This window comes from Oncorhynchus keta, chromosome 13, assembly GCF_023373465.1.
Source record: "Oncorhynchus keta strain PuntledgeMale-10-30-2019 chromosome 13, Oket_V2, whole genome shotgun sequence".
In the NCBI taxonomy this organism is placed as follows: Eukaryota; Metazoa; Chordata; class Actinopteri; order Salmoniformes; family Salmonidae; genus Oncorhynchus; species Oncorhynchus keta.
The window spans coordinates 48,626,534-48,651,434 of NC_068433.1; the positions used below are offsets into that span (position 1 = coordinate 48,626,534).

The 24,901-nt window shown below is 40.6% G+C and overlaps 4 protein-coding genes across 8 annotated transcripts; 2 read left to right on the forward strand and 2 right to left on the reverse strand.

The window, feature by feature from the left end:
• Window positions 1–2,630: 2,630 nt before the first annotated feature.
• Window positions 2,631–4,385, reverse strand: LOC118373079 (troponin T, cardiac muscle isoforms-like). Its single transcript, XM_035759147.1, has one exon. The coding sequence runs from the start codon at window positions 3,761–3,763 to the stop codon at window positions 2,984–2,986; it is 780 nt and encodes a 259-aa protein (XP_035615040.1). The 5' UTR covers window positions 3,764–4,385; the 3' UTR covers window positions 2,631–2,983.
• Window positions 4,386–9,337: 4,952 nt separating this feature from the next.
• Window positions 9,338–18,098, reverse strand: LOC118373074 (nectin-1-like). Its single transcript, XM_035759140.2, has 8 exons — window positions 17,531–18,098; window positions 12,992–13,103; window positions 12,538–12,885; window positions 12,066–12,380; window positions 11,854–11,962; window positions 11,624–11,760; window positions 10,804–10,928; window positions 9,338–9,901 (listed from the first exon to the last, which is right to left on the reverse strand). The coding sequence occupies exons 2-8, from the start codon at window positions 13,056–13,058 to the stop codon at window positions 9,878–9,880; spliced, it is 1,125 nt and encodes a 374-aa protein (XP_035615033.1). The 5' UTR covers window positions 13,059–13,103; window positions 17,531–18,098; the 3' UTR covers window positions 9,338–9,877.
• LOC118373076 (uncharacterized) lies at window positions 14,451–17,380 on the forward strand. 4 transcript variants are annotated; one of them, XM_052460467.1, is made up of 4 exons: window positions 14,451–14,556; window positions 15,113–15,265; window positions 15,487–16,121; window positions 16,353–17,380. In XM_052460467.1, the coding sequence occupies exons 3-4, from the start codon at window positions 15,529–15,531 to the stop codon at window positions 16,969–16,971; spliced, it is 1,212 nt and encodes a 403-aa protein (XP_052316427.1). In that variant the 5' UTR covers window positions 14,451–14,556; window positions 15,113–15,265; window positions 15,487–15,528; the 3' UTR covers window positions 16,972–17,380. The 4 variants fall into 4 exon arrangements, with proteins under 4 accessions (XP_052316427.1, XP_052316425.1, XP_052316426.1 ...); XM_052460465.1 differs by having other exon boundaries at window positions 15,487–15,725; window positions 15,792–17,380; XM_052460466.1 differs by having other exon boundaries at window positions 15,487–15,692; window positions 15,792–17,380.
• LOC118373075 (40S ribosomal protein S16) lies at window positions 17,232–22,823 on the forward strand. 2 transcript variants are annotated; one of them, XM_035759143.2, is made up of 6 exons: window positions 17,232–17,380; window positions 18,443–18,494; window positions 19,221–19,322; window positions 22,110–22,206; window positions 22,342–22,389; window positions 22,635–22,823. In XM_035759143.2, the coding sequence occupies exons 2-6, from the start codon at window positions 18,447–18,449 to the stop codon at window positions 22,778–22,780; spliced, it is 441 nt and encodes a 146-aa protein (XP_035615036.1). In that variant the 5' UTR covers window positions 17,232–17,380; window positions 18,443–18,446; the 3' UTR covers window positions 22,781–22,823. The 2 variants fall into 2 exon arrangements, with proteins under 2 accessions (XP_035615036.1, XP_035615035.1); XM_035759142.1 differs by lacking the exon at window positions 17,232–17,380 and adding an exon at window positions 18,241–18,354.
• The last annotated feature ends 2,078 nt before the right edge of the window (window positions 22,824–24,901 follow it).

The following is a 24,901-nucleotide window of genomic DNA, read 5'->3' on the forward strand; positions in this document are numbered from 1 at the left end:
ACAGACAGACAATAGTCTCTTCTACTGCACTTAGTGGTTGTTATTCACACTTATCTTGACAGATTGCAATGTTCTGTGTTATTCTAAGTTGTTTAACCAACTAAAAGTTGCGCTTTTGTAAACAAAAGGCTTCAGTGGATATTTAGCTCCATCTCCCGAACCCCAGGAGCAGATTCTAAGTGTTATTTCTCCGGCAGTAATTACTCACCGGCTATCTAATCATGACTCCATTTAACCAATTAAAGGCCACTTTCCACTACTGACAATGGTAATCATTTAAAGGCAGCGTGCAAAACCTGCAACACACAGGCCCTTAATGAACCTACAGGTGGATGCCTACAGTACAGTATCATATGGCGTCGTCACAGCATCATGTCCTTTCAACCACCCACCAACCTTCTCTTTCCAAGTCTAATCATGGATCCACATCTCTACATCGAACAAACAGATTTCCTGTTCATAACTGGTATCGACTAAATGCTTGTGATTCTCTGTGCGATCAAGAGATAGCCCTACCTTATGACAAGGGCAGTGTGTGTGTTGTAGATGAATGTGTGTGTGTGTGTGTGTGTGTGTGTGTGTGTGTGTGTGTGTGTGTGTGTGTGTGTGTGTGTGTGTGTGTATGTGTGTGTGTGTGTGTGTGTGTGCGTGTGTGTGAGAGAGTGACAGCTGTCAGTCGCTGTGTGGGCAGAGGCCCAGAATGTCCTATGGTCTCTGCCGGGCCATAATGAGCAGGTGACCCTGCATCTGCTGTCACTCCTCACACACAGACAGGGATGCGTGCTCGCACACACGCACACACAGATCTAGCCTCTAATCACACAAACAGGGTCACGTTTCAAGAGTGCATGTGCATCCCAACACCCTAACAGGAACATTTTAGGATTTGAAATGCTAATTGATGAAGAATAGCTCTGGTTAGAGCTATATTGTTTTGAAGATGCTCTTGAACAAGCATGCAAGCTTTGGATTGGGAACCATGTGTCATTCTGTCAGTTGATGTGAGATTGTTGAGCCTGTGTTTAAGACAGCACATTTCATTTCTCATTATCCGTAGTGGGCGAAAATAAATGACTATAGTGTACACATAATTAGCAGTTTCAGCTTGTCAGTTGAACCCAATAACTATATGCATAATCCTTTAACCTAAACAAAGCACCTTTAAATCATCATAATAAACAAAACATAATAACAAAATTCAGCAACAATGGATGTTCATTCCATGAATTCAATGCTCCCACACATACCCACATGGACTTGCTTGCTGATGCAGAGAAAAGTAGTAAGTAGATCAACTGCCTCTGAACTGATCCTGTCTGAGCTGTAGTCAATCCAGACGTTTCAAGACTTCTATCAATATCAACTTCCAGCCCTTTCAGCCGAGTGGGGAGGGAGGGGCCCTGGTTGCTGAGTTGGCCTACCGCACAGTCTCTATGGAAACCTGTTGGCATGTACTGTAGCAGCGCCTGGGAGGCTTTAATTTGTTCTTATGGTTACAAGCAGCTCTTGGCAATAGTGAGGCCAGCCTAAATGACAATCAAAACTGGACAGCAGAAACATTGTCCCCAATTGCATTCCCTATTATGACACAGCTTTCATTTCAGTTCATTGATTTGTTGTTGCCAAGTGACAATTTGATTGTTTTTCAGAATAGTTCAGAAGTTGAGGGGAGAATTGCCAGTAGAAACAAGTAATTGTGAAGCACAGCGCTAAGGGTTCACAAGTGTAGAGGAAAATGGGAGGGGAGGAAACCTCTTATGGATGAGGTATGCAGTGCTCATTACTTCAATGAGCGCCAAGTTATGCATGCTATCGACGGTGTAAAGAAAAGGTACATTCAGACGTTCAAACTGTAAACTGGTCACTTGGCGCCCTCTAGTGGTTGTCCAGACTGTCTCGACACAACGACACAACTCCAGCTTAATAACGTCTCAGTAGTGCAAGTACATCTGATCATATTTGTTGATACTCTTTAGCACTAAAATTGGACGAGTAAATTATACCGCCTCATATAATGGATTGATAGGCCGTAATTATAAATAAGAATTTGTTCATAACTGACTTGCCTAGTTAAATAAAGTTTAAATACAAAAATACAGTACATTATTGCCATTGAATACCATAGATGCAGCCATTACGTCTCCTGTTGATTGAAGGTGGATGGCCCGAGATGGCTGACTGTAAACACCCATCAATGGAATGACATCTATCACTCAGAGGGGCAGTTAAAGTAGTGGGCTCCCCAGAAATAGAATTCTGGATTATGGGTACACTCAATATGGGCAGCATATCGGATTTTGAACCCATAGTTAACTCCTTCAGGCCAATACAACTGCATCCCCCACCCTGAGCATGGCAGAGACTAAATGAGCTCTTTACAATTCCATGTGTGCCACACCTGTCAGGCACGAGCCACGTTTCCACCCTCAGAAATGGACCAAGACAAACAAATAAACATTCATGACGTGTACGTTAATGTGTAAAAAAAACATTTTGCAATGTAGTATATTATCCTTTGTCTTGCATTTGACTGGTTCAGTAACCCTCACAGTAGAAAGAGAGGAATTTAACTAACCAGCTACAATGACTGCTTAGGTATAATAATGACCAAAACTGCACCCAACATTCACACATTTTATTAGAATGATCAAATCAAAACTGTGTTAACAGCATTCAAACAATTAGCTTGATCTGTGAATACGATATCAGGAACCATATACCTTGTGAACCATACTAAAATGTTTACATCAGACAACTACAGTCCCCAAAGAAAATTACAGCCTGTACAAAACCTGTAAATACATTATGTAGGCTGATCAGTTATATACCTGCTTAGCTAACTGTAGAAACCCCCAAACAAACAAACAAGCAGGCCTATACCCAATCCTCAGGAAATATGATAAAGCAGAAGCAGGTGGATGTACCTAAAACGTCCCAAAGACAGCTCGGCTAATCTGATTATGTTGGGGTTGTTGCTGTGTGACTAACGTAACTTCTTCGCCCCGCGGGTCGCCCTGGCCACCTTGGAGCCCCTCTGGTGGTCACTGATGCGGTTCCGCAGCACGTTCACGTCGTACTTCTGCCTCTTCAGCTTCTCGGCCAGGTCAAACTGCTCAGCGTGTAGTTGGCGCAGCCACTGCCAGAGCTCGCGGGACTTCTCCGCCAGCCTCTCCTGGTTGAGGTGGTCGATGTTGAGGGGCTTGCGGCGTTCCAACAGAGCCTTGGTCTTCTTCTTGCGCCCCGTCAGCTTCTTGCCCTTCTTCACGTCCCCCTTCTGTATGTAGCCGCCGAACGCCTTATTGGAGAAGACGTTCTTCTTCCTGGCATCCTCCTCGGCGAGGAGCTTGGCCTCCTCTTTCCGGCGGGTCCACACCTCAGCAAGACGGGCCTGGCGCTCAATGTTTTGCTCGGCACGGCGGCGCTTGATGCGGCTGCGGAGGGCCACCAGCTCTTCCTCCTCTTTCTGGCGGCTGGAGAAGTGCATCTCGATCAGGCTCTGCAGGTCATTGAAGTCCTTCTCCAGCCTCTTGCGGTGGAGGTCATCAAAGTCTAACTTCTCGCCGTCGGGCTGCTTGGGAGGAGCGATGTTGGTAATGTACTTGGTCCATGGCTTGGTCTCCCACTCAACATGTTCCCTCTCCTCCTCATCTACCTCGTCCTCCTCATCTTCCTTATCCTCCTCCTGCTGCTCTTCTTCAGGCTCCTCTTCCACCTCAGGTGCCTCCTCTACTTCTTCCTCCACAATATCCTCTGTGTCAGACATGATGTTAAGCCTCCCTCTGAGACAGTCAAGAAGTCAAGTAAGAAAGACCAGCGGAGACACACACAGAGACCAACTTGTGTCCCAACAGTCAAGAGGGGAAGTGAAGTGAACTTTCAGGCGTGGCTGCTTGGGCTCTTTTAAAGCTTTATCCTGAATATGTATCCAAACACCACGGTCGAGCAGAGATGTTCAGACAGATGGAATGGAGTCTATTTTCTCCTTCAACAAGTCTGCCCCCTCTCCTGAACCCCGACCCCAGACTCTCCCCATCATTCCTTTCTAAGGACAATCGGAGTGCCCTATTTCAGACGCACAACAGATGCACTCAGGTGCCACTCAAACCTGTGCTCTCCTTCAAGCCCGCAATCGAATGTATACGTCACGGTCACAGCGTGATTTTTGTCGGGGTCAAGAGAAGTTCTTACTCATACACTATGGGGTTATTTATGCACTTGGTCATCAAGAGGGAGAAAAAGAGAGACAGAGTATATGGTAAGTACACCTGTAAAAAAAAAAAAAAGTCATACTGATCAAATAATCAAACTGATGAAGTTTCCTAATTTCAGCTTAGAAGAATGGAGAGTAATAGTTTAATAGTGGTATGGTCACTATATCAATAAATATATAATGAACAGTCTATATATCAATAACTATATAATGAACAGTCTATATATCAATAAATATATAATGAACAGTCTATATATCAATAACTATATAATGAACAGTCTATATATATCAATAAATATATAATGAATGCTCACTATATCAATAACTATATAATGAACAGTCTATATATCAATAAATATACAATGAATGCTCACTATATCAATAACTATATAATGAACAGTCTATATATCAATAAATATACAATGAATGCTCACTATATCAATAACTATATAATGAACAGTCTATATATCAATAAATATACAATGAATGCTCACTATATCAATAACTATATAATGAACAGTCTATATATCAATAAATATACAATGAATGGTCACTATATCAATAACTATATAATGAACAGTCTATATATCAATAAATATACAATGAATGGTCACTATATCAATAACTATATAATGAACAGTCTATATATCAATAAATATATAATGAATGGTCACTATACCAATAACTATATAATGAACAGTCTATATATCAATAAATATATAATGAATGGTCACTATATCAATAACTATATAATGAACAGTCTATATATCAATAAATATATAATGAATGGTCACTATATCAATAACTATATAATGAACAGTCTATATATCAATAAATATATAATGAATGGTCACTATATCAATAACTATATAATGAACAGTTCAATAAATATACAATGAATGCTCACTATATCAATAACTATATAATGAACAGTCTATATATCAATAAATATATAATGAATGGTCACTATACCAATAACTATATAATGAACAGTCTATATATCAATAAATATATAATGAATGGTCACTATATCAATAACTATATAATGAACAGTCTATATATCAATAAATATATAATGAATGGTCACTATATCAATAACTATATAATGAACAGTCTATATATCAATAAATATATAATGAATGGTCACTATATCAATAACTATATAATGAACAGTCTATATATCAATAAATATACAATGAATGCTCACTATACCAATAACTATATAATGAACAGTCTATATATCAATAAATATATAATGAATGCTCACTATATCAATAACTATATAATGAACAGTCTATATATCAATAAATATACAATGAATGCTCACTATACCAATAACTATATAATGAACAGTCTATATATCAATAAATATATAATGAATGCTCACTATATCAATAACTATATAATGAACAGTCTATATATCAATAAATATATAATGAATGGTCACTATATCAATAAATATACAATGAATGCTCACTATATCAATAACTATATAATGAACAGTCTATATATCAATAACTATACAATGAATGGTCACTATATTAATAAATATATAATGAATGGTCACTATATTAATAAATATACAATGAATGGTCACTATATCAATAACTATATAATGAATGGTCACTATATTAATAAATATATAATGAATGGTCACTATATTAATAAATATACAATGAATGGTCACTATATCAATAAATATACAATGAATGGTCACTATATCAATAACCATACAATGAATGGTCACTATATCAATAAATATACAATGAACAGTCTATATATCAATAACCATACAATGAATGGTCACTATATTAATAAATATACAATGAATGGTCACTATATCAATAACTATATAATGAACAGTCTATATATCAATAACCATACAATGAATGGTCACTATATCAATAACTATATAATGAACAGTCTATATATCAATAACTATATAATGAACAGTCTATATATCAATAACCATACAATGAATGGTCACTATATCAATAAATATATAATGAACAGTCTATATATCAATAACTATATAATGAACAGTCTATATATCAATAACTATATAATGAACAGTCTATATATCAATAACCATACAATGAATGGTCACTATATCAATAAATATACAATGAATGCTCACTATATCAATAACTATATAATGAACAGTCTATATATCAATAACCATACAATGAATGGTCACTATATCAATAAATATACAATGAATGCTCACTATATCAATAACTATATAATGAATGGTCACTATATCAATAACCACACAATGAATGGTCACTATATCAATAAATATATAATGAACAGTCTATATATCAATAACCATACAATGAATGGTCACTATATCAATAAATATACAATGAATGCTCACTATATCAATAACTATATAATGAATGGTCACTATATCAATAACCACACAATGAATGGTCACTATATCAATAAATATATAATGAACAGTCTATATATCAATAACCATACAATGAATGGTCACTATATCAATAAATATACAATGAATGCTCACTATATCAATAACTATATAATGAATGGTCACTATATCAATAACCACACAATGAATGGTCACTATATTAATAAATATACAATGAATGGTCACTATATTAATAAATATACAATGAATGGTCACTATATCAATAAATATACAATGAATGGTCACTATATCAATAAATATACAATGAATGGTCACTATATCAATAAATATACAATGAATGGTCACTATATCAATAACTATATAATGAACAGTCTATATATCAATAACTATATAATGAACAGTCTATATATCAATAAATATATAATGAACAGTCTATATATCAATAAATATATAATGAACAGTCTATATATCAATAAATATATAATGAATGGTCACTATATCAATAACTATATAATGAACAGTCTATATATCAATAAATATATAATGAACAGTCTATATATCAATAAATATATAATGAATGGTAACTATATCAATAAATATATAATGAACAGTCTATATATCAATAAATATATAATGAACGGTCACTATATCAATAAATATATAATGAACAGTCTATATATCAATAACTATATAATGAACAGTCTATATATCAATAAATATATAATGAACAGTCTATATATCAATAAATATATAATGAACAGTCTATATATCAATAAATATATAATGAACAGTCTATATATCAATAAATATATAATGAATGGTCACTATATCAATAAATATATAATGAATGGTCTCTTATATTCCACATAGAGTGATATATCAAGCACATATATGGGTCATGCACCAAAGATAGACCATTGAAAAGGCTTGTTGCCAGTTAAAGTAGCACTTCATTGTTAGAATGTGAACACCAGACAACGTAATTGCGGTCACCTGACTTATGCCATTATGTCATAACCACCTCATCTTGACTGAAGCACATTCCTCTCGAGGCCTCGTTTTTCCACTGCGACTTACAGAGCTTACCGCTGAGCGCATCCAAGAGCAAAGCATGTCATTACAATATATAAAGTACCCTTTGCAAGAACACCAAAGCTGTGTGTGTATAATCTTTTCAATAGTTGTCCTTCCTACAACTATTTGAAATATGTTCACTTTGCTAATTGACACCTCAAATTAGTATCAATTTCCCCTAAATAACAAAGAAACTATGAAGAAATGCTAACCCACTGTTCCATTTTCATGTTGAACTTTGTAAAAAAAAGAATAATAATATAACCTCTTCCAGTTTGCCAGCCAAAGACGACCCTACCATAGTAAATACTATTTGAGCGCAAGCTTTCAACTGATCATCCTGGAGTGCTGACAAAAAACACCCGTCCAAGAAAGATGGGCCCTAAAAACACAACTTCCAACCAGAACCATTTCTGAACACTGCCTCGTCTCCACTTCGGAATGTAATTCAAACATTCTTGCAATAGATGACTCCAGCTTTCAGGGTCGAGTGGATAGCTTTTTCAATGTTTACTTCTTGGGCACTGATGGCAACAATAGAATACAGTGGTCAGCACTTAAATATCCAGCCCTTGAGTTAGGAGCGCGAAAGGACAAATGTGGTTTTAGTATGGGATAATTGACAGGTGCTGTGCGTTGTCCACGGGTGTCCCCTATGAACACTGAGAATTCCAATAAACCACTGTGCCGTGGAAGATTGATCCTCTTAGTGAATATGTAGCCTTTTCCTCAAAAGACAACAGCAAAATGGCAGAGTACAGGCCTTGGACTAAGGGCTAGGATTTGGGGACAGACAACAGAAGGATTTTGAAAGTGTCCCTGCACTCCACAGCCTGAGACTCACCCCTGAAGATTGCCAGCCATTACCCACAACTAAGAGTCACAGTATTATTAAGGCCAGTGCAGAGCCTCATTAAAATAGTAATAGCATCAGCACAAGCATCCGGTGCAACACAGATGTCAGTTTAAATGGGTTGAGAGAACATTTCAAACGTTTGTGGACTAAAGCTCTTCAATTTCTAGGGGAACGCCCCCAGTCCTCCATACCTAACTATTTGCCAATTGACACATTTCAGTGAGCAAAAGAGGAACCCTCCAACCCAAAGAAAAAAAATGACCAAACTTCAACCCTGCTGATTGGTCAATTATAAGTAGCAGGTGGTGGTCTGGTTTTAAAATGTAGACTTTTGGTCACTGATGGCAAGGGACAACTGTGTCCATCAATAGGAGCAAGGAGAAGCACAATTGACCAGGACTAGACTATAAATAGCCACACTACTGCCTCCCCTCTCTAGTATTAAGACTAGTGAAATGTGTCTTTTCATTTACAGTATTGTTTAGTTATGCGTTACAGTATTATTTCTATTCAAATTCAGAGCTCACCTGTCTTTAAAACAGATTATTATCCTCTCTTTTGTAAGGCATTCCAGAGTAGTTCTTTGTTAGCCTCTAATTAAATATTGAGATGAAAAAAACAAGTGGGTTTTTTTTAGCTTGTGTTTTAAATAGATCCCATTTAAGATAGTTACATAGATCTGTCAGACCTAAGCCTGTAATGTTGCCACAGGCACATACAGAATATAGTAGTATACTGAACACACTTCCAACAGGTCAACCCCATAAAATCCTTTGCACTAGGAATGAAGGAAACGGTGCCCTCAAATGGTCAAACCATGTAGCTATTTTATACAAAAGTAACTGCTACATTCCAACACAATACTGTATGACATAATAGGCCTACACAAATACAGTGATATTTAAACTTGTTTGAGGAATTTTTATAATTCAAACGATTAATGCTGTACACTCTTACGCCTAATACAATCTCGTATGTCGAGGTGCAGTTTTACCATTACAAACTCATAACAGAACTGTGTCTGAACATTTTTACATAAACAGTCAAGACCATAACAAAAACGTATAAATCCCCATAGAAATCATCTTCACACATGTGTACAGTAGTGTGGAATTCTAGACAGTTTAGATGCTCGTTAGAACATGTCAACATTTTTTTTAAAGGCAAGAACACAAAAACAAAACATGACCCTGTTTCTAACATCGAGAAACCCCTCATGTTACCCAATCAACACAATCCTTATCAAACCGCAACATTCTGTTTCTCAACCTCAACAGACTCACACGCTGGAGAATCCTGCAGTTCTTTATGGCTTAACCTTCCTGGGTTTTGGGTGGCCTCTCCACTACAAAAAAACAGTGCCATGGCTCTGCAAAGAACACATAGTGCCTTCAGAAAGTATTCATACCCCTTGACTTATTCCAATGTACTTTGTGTTACAGCCTGAATTCAAAATGGATTAAATATACACTACCGTTCAAACGTTTTTTTTTTGTCCATTAAAATAACATCAAATTGATCAGAAATACAGTGTAGACATTGTTCATGTTGTAAATGACTATTGTAGCTGGAAACGACAGATTTTTTATGGAATATCTACATAGGTGTACAGAGGCCCATTATCAGCAACCATCACTCCTGTGTTCCAATGGCACGGTGTGTTAGCTAATCCAAGTTAATTACAAAACCCTTCTGCAATTATGTTAGCACAGCTGAAAACTGTTGTTCTGATTAAAGATGCAATAAAACTGGCCTTCTTTAGACTAGTTGAGTATCTGGAGCATCAGCATTTGTGGGTTCGACTACAGGCTCAAAAGGGCCAGAAACTAATTTGTTCTGAAGCTCGTCAGTCCTCTCTTGTTCTGAGAAATGAAGGCTATTCCACGCGAGAAATTGCCAAGAAACTGAAGATCTCGTACAACGCTGTGTACTACACCCTTCACAGAACAGCGCAAACTGACTCTAACCAGAGTAGAAAGATGAGTGGGAGGCCCCGGTGCACAACTGAGCAAGAGGACTGGGTGTATTGATACACCATCCAAAGTGTAATTAATAACCAGCTCAAAAGGGATATTCAATTTCTGATTTTTTAAATCTAAATTTAATCCAGTTTGAATTCAGGCTGTAACAACAAAATGTGGAACAAGTCAAGAGGTGTGAATACTTTCTGAAGGCTCTGTAAATATAAAATTAGACAAAGCAGCAGCATATAATGATACTTGTCAATAAAGGTGTGTGTGCACGGTTTGTCCTGAAGTTGTACTATGTTACCTCCCTCTCAGGGGTCCTCTGGAAAACAACAGCCAGCCAGAGTGATACAGTTACAATGCAGAGGAAGAGGAGGAGTATGGGGAGGAAAACCCACAAGGCTACTGGTACAATGGAGCGCTGATCAACTGCAAATAGGAAAAACAGAACCTTCACTTTCCAACAATCTACCTTTTCTTAAATATTATAAGTAATAATAATGGAACATAACTTTGTGTTGAAAACAGAGCTGGAGATATAAACTGAGTGAACAAAACATTAGGAACACCTACTCTTTCCATGACAGACTAACCAGGTGATCCCTTATTGATGTCACTTAAATCAGTGTAGATTAAAGAAAGGAGACAGGTTAAAGATGGATTTTTAAGCCTTGAGACAATTGGGACATGGATTGTGCATGTCTGCCATTCAGAGGGTGAATGGGCAACACAACATACCTTTAAAAACGGAATACGCTAGTAGGTGCCAGGCGCACCGGTTTTAGTGTCAAGAACTGCAGCAAGTGCTGGGTTTTTCACGCTCAACAGTTTCCCATGTACGCTAAGAATGGTCCACCACCCAAAGGACATCCAGCCAACTTGACACAACTGTGGGAAGCATTGGAGTCAACATGGGCCAGCATCCGTGTGGAACGCTTTCGACACCTTGTAGAGTCCATGCCCTGACGAATTGAGGCTGTTCTGAGGGCAAAAGGGGGTGCAACTCAATATTAGGGAGGTGTTCCTAATGTTTTGTACGGTCAGTGTATGTTCAAGTTTTGCAGAATGTATGCTTCAAATAAATGAATTAAATGTCAAGGCGGCTAAGTTACACACGCCATTACCTTTATGCACATATAGGAAACCAGATGCTGCTCCGTATGGGTTGGACACCTCACAGCTGTACAGACCACTGAAGTCAGGGCCCACCTTCACTAACACCAACAAGCCCCCAGTCTCATTGAGGTTTGATCTATTCAGTCTAAGACAAGTGTAGACGCATAGCAAAACATAGATGTAGACACTGATCCTCAGAAAATGGGTTGGGGGAAATTAAATATGGTGAACAACTGACCTCTTCCATGTGAACTCTGATGGAGGGGGGTTGGCGTCTACTAAACACTGAAACGCCGGTGCCTGGGGTGCGCGCTCATTAATGATGATTTTGACCGAATTTGGAGGATCTATAGAATAGGCATAAAGTTGTACCACGTTATTTATGTGCTGTTACTGTTGTGTCTAATAAGGAGTAGAAACACTGTGCCTGTTGTCATTCAGAATACTCACAGTGTATATCTATCTCGTAGGGAACGACCTTCTGCTGGCTCAGAGTGGTGTGGTTCACCAGGCACTGAACCTCCTGTTGGTGCATGACCCTGGAGGGCTCTCCTTTCAGGTGGACCCTCACCGTGGTGGTGTCGTCTGGGTTCAGTGTAGTGTTGGTTGAGGTTGTCAGACTCAGTGGTTGTCTTGCACTGGCCGTGCTCCACCGTACATCTGCAGGGGGCTTGGCGTTAGCCGCTGTGCATGTGGCCAAGATGCTCTCCTGCCCCTCAGCAACCACGGGTGGAGTATCCACAGCAACCGAAATCACAGGAGGAACTATTGGGAAAAAACATAATACACACATTGACTTAATATGAATGTCTTTGTATACTTTAAAACCTAAACCTTGGATAGCAGGTAAAGGAGCACCGCTAACATAATTGTATCAAGCGATTCATTACATTGGGGAAATACATGATAAATAACCTCTTACTTTGGACATTGAGGTGGATCTCTGCCTTGTACGGCCCACTGGGGAACACAGTGAAGATGCAAGTGTAGACGCCCTCATCAGTCAGGGACACATCCCCCAGTCGGATAGAGCCCACCAGCGCAGTGGTGTTCCCAATGAAGCCCACCCTGTCCCCCCGCCCCTTGACATGTGATGGACCCTGGCTAGGGGTGATGAGGAAGAAGTTGTGGTTGGCACGGTAACCCCTGGTACTCTTCTGCCATGAGATCTGGATGAGCTCCTCGTTTGTCTCCATGAGCTCACAGGTCAAGTCTGCGTGTTGTCCCTGAGTCACTGTTGGGCGGCCATTGTAAGAGATGACTCTGATACCTAAAGGAATATTAGCAGGATGCATAAGAGAGCAAATTCTCAGACTCTTCTTGATATTGTGGAGAACAAATGTTATGGGTTTGCTTTGCATCGCTCCTACACTCACCAACTCCAGTCTCAGTCAGCATGAGACAGAGGTCCACCAGAACCCAGAAATATGTTTGATTTTTCATTGGTATGCGATCTTGTGTATGACAACTTCAAGTAAACGTTCTAACCTGGGGGAGGGGGACACACAGTTTAGACCTATGCATAAGCACAATGAAACGAGCCTGAGATGTAGACCAAGAGGCAAGATCACAACACCAGCAACCTAAAACATGGGTACAGGGGCAGAATGGGACAAGAAACCACAACGACACATTTTTCTCCCTTGAAGGCCGCGTTATTATCTAAATACTGAGAATGATAACATGCTGACTAACACTTCAATGTTAAACTGATTGTGGCAATAGGCCGAGTTTATCATTAGTCATGTAAACACATTACTCTGATTATCTTAACTCAGCAAATCATAATTCAAGTAAGCACACGCCTAGATTTCTGAGTAATCTTTCTAATTACTCGGACATGTAAACACCGTAAAATCGGAGTTCCAGCAGTGTATTGGATCTGCACGTGTGGCAGCACCAGCAGCACCAGCAGCACCAGCAGCACCAGCAGCACCAGCTAACCTCTTTTGCGCGAGTGAAGTCAGTTCTGAAAAACTTAATGCATCGTAGAAATTGTTTTCATATTCAAACTTTATGTCCAAACTCAGAATGAAATAACCTTCCCAAAAATAACATAGTCGCTGTGATAGAATCTTTATGTTGATTGCAGATGATTTTCAGCATTTATCAAAGTCCCACCAGGTCGCCCGATTTCAGATGTGTCCATGTAAACAGGATTATTAGGGAAATCGTTCTTCTTGCAAAGCATGTAAACATTTTAATCAAACAAATATATTAATCTGCACACACAAACAAGTTCGCCAGGCCTACTGGGCTACAAATTGGGTGGGTAGGTTGACCTCAGGTCTCCCCACAGGAAGCCTGAGGTATGGGGAGCGGGGGGGAATCTATCAAATAGCACACCTCTAACTTTGTACAGTACTAATGCAATTAGAAGATTTATTTTTATTTTTAAATAAATAATAAAATCGGTCACACTACAAAATGCTACCAAATAAACCAGAATTCCTTCATAATATTGTGACTATATAGTTTCACGGACATATTGTTGCATTTTTTTCAGGTGTGTGTGAAATATAAAACCAGTCTGCACACCACCAAGGTGAACTGGTTTCGTCTTGACTCTTGGTTGACAGTGTTGGGGGATGGGTAATGTAGTCTTGACTCTTGGTTGACAGTGTTGGAGGATGGGTAATGTAGTCTTGACTCTTGGTTGACAGTGTTGGGGGATGGGTAATGTAGTCTTGACTCTTGGTTGACAGTGTTGGGGGATGGGTAATGTAGTCTTGACTCTTGGTTGACAGTGTTGGGGGATGGGTAATGTAGTCTTGACTCTTGGTTGACAGTGTTGGGGGATGGGTAATGTAGTCTTGACTCTTGGTTGACTGTTGGGGGATGGGTAATGTATTGATGCTCGAGGGCCAAATCAACACAAATGGATAAGAAAAGGTCTAAGCCACCAGGTGCCCAGAAGAAGAGAAACACGCAAAATATAAAGGTATGCAGCTATGTCATCTCTTTATGAGTATAATGTTATGCATGTAATGAAGTAGGCTAGTATAATACTTATGTTTGTTAGCCTATGTTGCTTGCTATGCTATTACACGTAGGGCGACAATATTCCGTTTTCTGTCCAACTAGCTTACATAACATTGGATATCATTTCACACAGGTTCATCATGATAATGTTTTGCCTGCAGCAAAACGATTACAACCTAACTACCACATTATTGATTTGGTTAACTTTCATTGGGGTGACATCATAAAGGTTTTCTGTGATTGTATTGACTCAGTCCTGAGCTCAGTAAGGAGAATTTACAATGTTGTAAGCTAACTTAAAAGACATCTATATTATGCTGATATTTTGTATCTTTTGTGATATATTGAGTCTTTTGGAGTGTCTTATGCCTAGAATTAGCCAAGGAGGTCATATGATTTATTTGGTTCTTATTCTGAAGGTTTGATAAATTGTGTATAATGACATGTATATTTAATTGTGCAACAAATGTATTTCGGGTGTCAAACTCATATATTGTATTTCAATGCATGTTCAGGGGCACTTCTGAAATATTTTGGCGCACCCTCTGGCGCTGGCCAGGATGAGGAGCCATCAACCTCCTCAGCCACACAGGTGTCGTCGCAAATGTTGTCTGAGCCTGAGGATGAAGACCCATTTGCTTCCACTTCTCCCCAGCAGGATTCTTCAGGTGTGTTTGTGAGCATGTGTGTGTGTGTGTGTGTGTGTGTGTGTGTGTATCCCTGCATAACATAAACAACATAAATAATTTCCCTTTTGCAAAGATTTAAGTTTCCATATTGTAGGTAACAATGATGATTTTATTATTACTGGGTGTGTATGTGGGATGTTCCACCACTAGAAATGCTGTGAATCACGTGTGTAAACTAATGCCCATGTGCTCTCCATCAGAAATACCTGTAGCAGCATCCCCACCAAATCCTGCTACTGAGGATGAACCACTGTCTGCAGGCCCTGCTGCTGAGGTTGAACCACTGTCTACAGGCCCTGCTGCTGAGGTTGAACCACTGTCTACAGGCCCTGCTGCTGAGGTTGAACCACTGTCTACAGGCCCTGCTGCTGAGGTTGAACCACTGTCTACAGGCCCTGCTGCTGAGGTTGAACCACTGTCTACAGGCCCTGCTGCTGAGGTTGAACCACTGTCTACAGGCCCTGCTGCTGAGGATGAACCACTGTCTACAGGCCCTGCTGCTGAGGTTGAACCACTGTCTACAGGCCCTGCTGCTGAGGTTGAACCACTGTCTACAGGCCCTGCTGCTGAGGTTGAACCACTGTCTACAGGCCCTGCTGCTGAGGTTGAACCACTGTCTACAGGCCCTGCTGCTGAGGTTGAACCACTGTCTACAGGCCCTGCTGCTGAGGTTGAACCACTGTCTACAGGCCCTGCTGCTGAGGTTGAACCACTGTCTACAGGCCCTGCTGCTGAGGTTGAACCACTGTCTACAGGCCCTGCTGCTGAGGTTGAACCACTGTCTACAGGCCCTGCTGCTGAGGTTGAACCACTGTCTACAGGCCCTGCTGCTGAGGTTGAACCACTGTCTACAGACCCTGCTGCTGAGGATGAACCACTGTCTACAGGCCCTGCTGCTGAGGTTGAACCACTGTCTAAAGACCCTGCTGCTGAGGTTGAACCACTGTCTACAGACCCTGCTGCTGAGGATGAACCACTGTCTACAGACCCTGCTGCTGAGGTTGAACCACTGTCTACAGGCCCTTCTGCTGAGGTTGAACCACGGTCTACAGGCCCTGCTGCTGAGGTTGAACCACTGTCTACAGGCCCTGCTGCTGAGGTTGAACCACTGTCTACAGACCCTGCCGCTGAGGATGAACCACTGTCTACAGGCCCTGCTGCTGAGGTTGAACCACTGTCTACAGACCCTGCCGCTGAGGTTGAACCACTGTCTACAGACCCTGCTGCTGAGGTTGAACCACTGTCTACAGACCCTGCTGCTGAGGTTGAACCACTGTCTACAGACCCTGCTGCTGAGGATGAACCACTGTCTACAGACCCTGCCGCTGAGGTTGAACCACTGTCTACAGACCCTGCTGCTGAGGTTGAACCACTGTCTACAGACCCTGCTGCTGAGGATGAACCACTGTTTACAGACCCTGCTGCTGAGGATGAACCACTGTCTACAGACCCTGCTGCTGAGGTTGAACCACTGTCTACAGGCCCTGCTGCTGAGGTTGAACCACTGTCTACAGACCCTGCTGCTGAGGTTATACTTAACGATGGCTTGTTTGTATCAGTTGCAAAAACATTGGCAACTCTGTATTTGTAGACAAATGTGTTTAAGTTATCGGCGGTCACGGAGAGAGAAATATGGTAATTATATTTTTAGCCCGAAAAAGTGTCTAAGGATGCACTTAACGTAACCCTTTTCTACATGTGGCCTGTGCCAGGCGTTAGATTACGAGCGTTTTCAAGTGCAATTGGTTTTGGGAAACAGCTCGGAGATGTAACGATGCTCGTACAAAGGTTCTAAGGATTAAACTCGATCATTTTGGGAAACCCTTCTACGACCCAAACACATAAAAGACACACCCTCTCCCTTCAAATTAACTTCTCATGATGAGTTGACACTTTGCAGAGCGAGTGAAGTATAAATGGACCGCCCGCCCTTGCACGGAAATGTGCCACAAGTTCGTCCCACGGTTGTTTTCAGTCATCATGGAACCCACCTGGAGCTGAGGTGTGTGTGCTTTATATGCGCTACAGTCATTTATGATTGCATTTCATATCTTGGCTAGAAGACGACGCATGCTAGCCATCCGACAATATCAGGTAAATCAAACATTACTATGTACAAGTGTGATGTCAGGGAAAGTTATGCGCCAGATAGTTTCAAAAAGCTAACCAAACAAGATACGTGTTTGTGCCATCATGTGCATTACTAGCACAATTTCTAAATGATTAACATTCGTTTTTACTTACACTTGTATGTTTACTTCTTTATGCTGATGTCGGTTTTACGTTTTGACTGATTTAGCGGATGTACAATCATCGCGAACAGGTTTGCGGTCCAAACACTTAAAGACACACCCTATCCCCTCAGCCCTCAAATTAAGAAGACACTTCGAGATGATTGTGTTTTAAGCCACCTGTAGTTTGTTAGCGGACGTACAATCGGAGCGAATAGAATTATGGGGAGTTTTCGGATCCAGTTTGAAGATAATTGTACGCTCGCAAAGGCGACTAAACGAGGGCTGTCGGGCTTACGTTGCAAACTTCCCATGATTGGCTAATCATTTGGACAACTCGCGATTCCCCCAATGGCATAAGGCGAGGGTAAATTGAAAACCAGAGTTCATCCACAGTTTCTTTGTTTCGTCCTCCGAAAAACGTGTTCGTAGAGTGAGTGACCTCTTCTGGACAGAAATATATTGCAGTCATATATATTTATTTAATTTTTAAAAAATCAGACCATGTTTAATTCAGCCATAATGTAAACTATTTGGGCCATGAATTACATTTTGACAACATTTAAATCCATGGTTCAAATTTACATTATGACGATTTATTAAATATGTCAAATACAAATAATTTGCTTTAATATCCAAAATACGTGATACATTTTGTTGCTACAAAATAAAAATGAATTGTGCACAAGTTTCAAAACATATATTATCGGCTCTTCCTCTCTGACTACAATTGTCGTAAATGCATTGCAAAGCCATAAACTGTCGTGCTACTGCCCCTGATTTTCGGTGTTTGAAACCCCTGTTCGGTCTTTTCGTACGGCACTAAAGCTGAAGAGGGTATGTTCCCCCTTGAGCCCAGCTACAAATGCAAAAATATGATCTATTAATTATTTTTGAAGGTAATCATTGTGATTAATTGTTTCAGAAACATGCCGGCCAAAGGTCCTCTGCAATCGGTCCAGGTTTTCGGACGCAAAGTGAGTAAACTGACTTTATTCCACGTGTGTTGAGCCAAAGAACTAACGCTATCCGGCTAGGTGACGTTAGCTAGCTCAACCATGTTAGCCAGACAGGCCAGTAATGTGTATTTGTCCCCCAAAAAAGTATCCATTACATTTGGATATATAAGTGACCGTCGATTTGACAACTTTATTGTTAAACGTCCACATGTGCCTTGATTGCAGCCAGTGGCATATTGATATGAAGGGCTACAAATGTTGCGGCCTGCTAGCTACGTCAACCAATTAGCTAATTTTATGCCGGAAAGCATGTTGTCCAGCTACATCAACGCCAATTGTTTGGTGTAGTGAGGTAACAAAAAAAAAAACTTTAATTCGCTGATGTATTATGCCACAACACTGCATTTGTTAACTAGAGTGCTTTTTTTGGGGGGGGGGGTTACATTTTAAACTAATCATTGTATTGTAGCTAGCGAGTTGCCTTGACTTGGTCCACTCATCCCTCATGATGTACCTCAGTGTTTGGTTAAGACATTGGCTGGCTAACTAGTGTTGATTATAATAGTGTTGATCAGCAATCACCTGAATAGCATTTGTGTGTGTGTGTAGGGGAGGGTAAACGTAGCAAAGAAATGTTTAACGTTATGGACCGTCTATTTAGCCACCCATGCTTCCTAGAAAAGTGCACATGTAATTAGCTAAAACCAAGCAAATGGAAGTGAACATTACAGTATCTCTTTGCAGAAAACAGCCACCGCTGTTGCTCACTGCAAGAGGGGGAATGGCCTCATCAAGGTGAACGGCAGACCCCTGGAGATGATTGAGCCAGCCACTCTCCAGTACAAGGTGAGTCCTTAAAGACAGATTGCAATTTACTGTTGTCCAAAATAAGGGATTTATTTTTTTGTTGTTTTGAACAGGGGAGAGTAGTGCGTTAAATTTGCTCTTCTGCTCATATCTTCCTTAGAAATAAGGGCTTGATCTGATATTACCCTAATAAAGTGTAGAAATGTTTGAAGGTATGGTGTAGCTATTATTATGCTTTGGCTACTGTGGGCTTATGATATGAAGGATGCGCCAACTGACTCCGACAGGTGAACTTGATGCGAGGAACACTGTCTGACCTACCAGAGTTACACCTATAATTGAATAATTATTTTAAAAATATTCTGATTTGAAAATTAACGAATAAGCTTTTGCATCTATCTGTAGATGCAGTAGCCTTCTTTCATAAAGAAATGCGTGCCAGTGTCGTAGATATGCCGGTGGCGTGCTGTCTCTGGGATTAGTCCTATATGACACCAAAGCCTATAGGCCTATGTGTGTAATGCCCTGATACATTTTAGTGCTCAAATCTGACAACTGAACTGCGAAAGTAACCTTAAAACGTTACAAAAAAAATAGGGTGTAAAGTTTTGCGTATGCTACACATTAAAGCACAAGGAATTAGTGTTTTTGTCATTTGTTTCTCATTTGGCCAATATCCCTGGTTTATTGAAGGCGCTGGCCGTGCCAGGTCAGATCTGAATGCATTTGGATGTCCGGCAAATTAAAATCTTCCCTGGTATGTTGTCTGGCTACACATTTTCCTAACGGAAACTCTGAAATGGCATATTGTTTTTATTACAATTTTAGAATATTCACATAGGTTGGATGGAAACCTAGCTCGTCCAGTGTCACTTTGATTATGCCTGCACATCAATAAGCTGCCAAACAAGCATTGTACTTAACCCTCCCCCATACTCTTCTGGATGTTAAGCATTTTGTCCTACATGGTAGGGAGGGATGTTTCTTCTATTTGCCGAGATTGGCAGTCTTTTATTGGGGTGTTGAAAGTTAACCATGATATTGGCGTGCCGAAAGTCGGTATGCTTTGTATATTGGTTGTGGTGCATTGGCACAGAAACATGTTGGTGGAAAATGTGTAGCATATACAGTGCCTTTGGAAAGTATTCAGATCCCTTTGTTACGTTACAGACTTATTCTAAAAATGGTTGAATTGTTTTTTTCCCCCCCCTCAATCTACACACTACGGCATAATGACAAAGCAAAAACAGTTTGTTTTTAGAAATGGTTGCTAATTTATAAAATAAAAAATGGTAAATTACACAAATATTCAGACCCTTTATTCAGTAATTTGTTGAAGCACCTTTGGCAGCATTGAGTTGGGTATGACACTACAAGCTTGGCACACCTGTATTTGGAGTTTCTTCCATTCTCTGCAGATCCCCTCAAGCTCTGTCAGGTTAGATGGGGAGTTTTGCTGCACAGCTATATTTGGGTCTCTACAGAGATCATCAATCTGGTTCAAGTCCGGGCTCTATCTGGGCCACTCAAGGACATTCAGAGACTTGTCCCGAAGCCACTCCTGTGTGCTTAGGGTTGTTGTCCTGTTAGAAGGTGAACCTTCGCCCCCATCTGAGGTCCTCAGCCATCTTTGCCTCGAACCTGACTAGTCTCTCAGTCCCTGTCGCTGAAAAACATCCCCACGGCATGATGCTGCCACCACCATGCTTCGCCATAGGGATGGTGCCAGGTTTCCTCCAGATGTTAAGCTTTGCATTCAGGCCAAAGAGTTATATCTTGGTTTCATCAGACCAGAGAATCTTTCTCGTGGTCAGAGTCTTCAGGTGCCCTTTTTGCAAACTCCCAAGCGGGCTGTCATGTGCTTTTTTTCTGAAGTGGCTTCCATCTGGCCACTCTACCATAAAGGCCTGATTGGTGGATCGATGCAGAAATGGTTGTCCTTCTGGATTGTTCTCCGATCTCCACAGAGGAACTTTAGATCTGTCAGTGACTATTGGGTTCTTGGTCACCTCCCTAATCAAGGCCCTTCCCCCCTGACTGCTAAGTTTGGCTGGGCGGCCAGCTCTAGAATGTCTGGGTAGTTCCAAACATCTTCCATTTAATGATGGAGGCCACTGTTCTTTGCTATCTTCAATGCTGAAGAAGTTTGCTTTGTCATTGTGGGATCGTGTCTAGATTGCTGAGAATTTTAATCTGTTTTAGAATAAGGCTGTAACAACAAAATGTGGAAAAGGTCAAGGGGTCTGAATACTTTCCGAAGGCAATGTATTTTATATAATTATAAATATGGCTTCAAAATGGTACATCTGATTACCCCTAGCTGATTGTCTGTAGCTGGCTCTGATCGTATTGTAATGAAACAGGCAGGGAGGGTGAGCTTGTCGGTGAACCCCCAAACTTCTGGCATCGGCTGTGCCACAAAAGCATGGTGAAGTGACAGTTAATATCCACGTTTATAAACGGGGTTGCTATTTTTTATTTGTTGTGAATATTGAGTTAATTCTGAGGCGGTTCCATTTATTTGACTGTACAAGTGGGTCATGTGAGGAAAAACATTTTGTTGAGGAGGGTTGTGCATTTTGACACCTTGGGTTGGACCAGCCCCCCTCTGGTAAATTCCAATCTGTCCCCTGGGAAACAGTCGCAAACTATTTCATGCATGTGCAACGTGGCTTCTTACAGAGCTGCTGTTGGTTTACCAAGCCCAAATTCAACATGGGTCTTCATTCAGCTAAATGTCTGGTTGTGTCCAGACATTTAGCTGAATGTGTCTGCAGGATGTATAGACATTGTGTGTGTCCTTGACAAAGTTCCTCTCTGTTGTAGCTTCTGGAGCCAGTGCTGCTGCTGGGCAAGGAGCGTTTTGCTGGAGTTGACATCCGAGTCCGAGTGAAGGGTGGTGGACATGTCGCACAGATCTACGGTGACTTGTTTTTACAGCGGGAAGCTGTTCTACTTAGACAGATCATCTCAGTAGAAACTGATGTGTTGATTTGAAATAACTGTACTTTACTGAATATGGCTGTTTGTCTTACGCTGTGCCGTCTTCTCCTTGCAGCTATCCGTCAGTCCATCTCCAAAGCCCTGGTCGCATACTACCAGAAATGTAAGTGTCAATAATTTTACTGTAAAATCAAATGCAGTATCTTGTTTTCAATGGAATATTGCCTCTGCTGATTTGCCTCTGCCTCTGCTAAATTGAGTGTTACTTTGGACACATTTTTGCAGGAAGCAATAGTGCTATGTTGGGTTTCTCTTTTTTGGATGTTGGCGGGTGCATGATTGCTGTGTTTCCATTTGGTCAAGAAAATGGTTCACAATAACTAATCTGACATGTTTCTTTCTCTCCAGATGTGGATGAGGCCTCCAAGAAGGAGATCAAGGACATTTTGATCCAGTACGACAGGACCCTGCTGGTTGCCGACCCTCGTCGCTGCGAGTCCAAGAAGTTCGGTGGACCAGGAGCCCGTGCCCGCTACCAGAAGTCTTACCGTTAACCTCTCTGTACATTTTCATGTAATAAAGTTGAGGAAGAAAATATTTCTGGCATGTTTCTTTAAACTTGCTTGATGAAAATTCATTAATGACCAACAAGCACTACTTTGGGAAGTGTTAAGGTAGACTGCGATAGGACGTAGATGCAGAAAGTAAACTGCATATGGGGTAAATTTCCACAACTAAAGAGTGAAGCGTGAGGCTTCTCAGCTGTTTTGGTCCAGTGGCAACCACACTTGAACGACATGAAGCGAACCTGTGCAGATGGTGACCTGTAAGTGCTATCTCGCTCAATATCTGCGGTGCTGCTCGTGGCAATGCCATTTTCAGTCTACCTTTTAATACTTAAGCGCTATCCTCTGAGTTTTACCCTAATATGTTCAATTAATTGCTAAGACTAGACCTGGGTTTTAAAACGAATAAGCATTATAACAGGTGTATGTTATGCTTGCTTCAGATTTGTCTCCTTTACATCTTTGCAGAGCACCATTCAGATAATAATTTGGCTTTACAGCCCTAGATTGTTGCTCCTCCATTGAGTACCTGAGCTGTATTTGCTTTTGCTACAACTGTTGTTAAATGGCTTTTCAGAACTACAGCCACCAAATAAACCCAAATAATGAACTTCAGCATCACCACTAGTCTCTTCCCACATCTGCCATGGGGCACCATGAGCATTGCTATGCAAGTGTCTTCCTGTCATCACAAATGAATACTTAGTGGCCCATGAGTGATTTTTTTTTTTCAGTCTAGGGCCATTTCACATCTGTTTATGCATTGTGTATTTCAGTGAAGTCTTGGAATTCTCACTCCAAAATAATACTAATTTTGAATGAATTTTAGTGGAATTGTGCCTTTCAATGTCAAAGAGCATTATACCGGTGAAAACCATGTGTTCGGCTGTTGCCAAAGCAAAGTGGACATATACTGAACACATAAACGCAACATGTAAAGTGTTGGTTTCATGAGCTTAAATAAGATCCTAGAAATGTGAGCATTTCTCATTTGCCAAGATATGCCACACCTGTCAAGTGGATGGATTATCAACAAACGGATTAAACTGCAATCAAATGTATTTATAAAGCCCTAATTACATCAACTGATGTCAAAGTGCTGTACAGAAACCCAGCCTAAAACCCTAAACGGCAAGCAATGCAGGTGTAGAAGCACGGTGGCTAGGAAAAACTCCCTAGAAAGGCCAGAACTTAGAGGAACCAGGCTATGAGGGGTGGCCAGTCCTGTTCTGGCTGTGCCGGAATGATCATTACACAGGTGCAACTTGTGCTGGGGACGAAAGGCCACTATAAAATGCAGTTTTCTCACAAGACAATGCTACATATGTCAAGTTTTGAGGGAGCGTGCAATTGGCATGCTGACTGCAGGAATGTCCACCAGGACTATTGCTAGAGAATTGAATGTTAATTTATAAGCTTCCTCCAATGACGTTTTAGAGAGTTTGGCACCATGTCCAACTGGCCTCAACCACTTCCTGCTTCTTCACCTGCGGGATCGTCTTGAGACCAGCCACCTGGACAGCTGATAAAACAGGTGTATTTCTGACTAATAAAGCCCTTTTGTGGGTGGGACTATGTGCGCCCTGCCTAGTCATGTGATATTGATAGATTAGGGCCTAATGAATTTATTTAAATCGACTGATTTACTTATATGAACTGTAACTCAGTAAAATCGTTGGAATTGTTGCATGTTGTGTTTATATTTTTGTTCAGTGTACTTTTATTGTAAATGCCTGTAGTAGGCTCCCGAGTGGCACAGCGGTCTAAGTCACTGTATCTCAGTGTTAGAGGCATCACTACAGACCCTGGTTTGATTCCAGGCTGAATCATAACCGGCCGTAATTGGGAGTCCCATAGGGCGGCCTACAATTGGCCCAGCGTCGTCCGGCCGTCATTGTAAATAGGAATTTGTTCTTAACTGACTTGCCAAGTTAAATACATTTATTTTGAATGGACTAGGTTGTCTTGTCCTTTGTTCAGTGCTCAGTCTGTTATTCATTCTAGGACTAGGTGGAGGAGAGAAGAAAAACGTCCTACCTCTAGTAATATTAATGTCCTCTCTCCTGTTTGCAACATGTTTCTAGATTTGATACTAGTTGTACTTGTGGA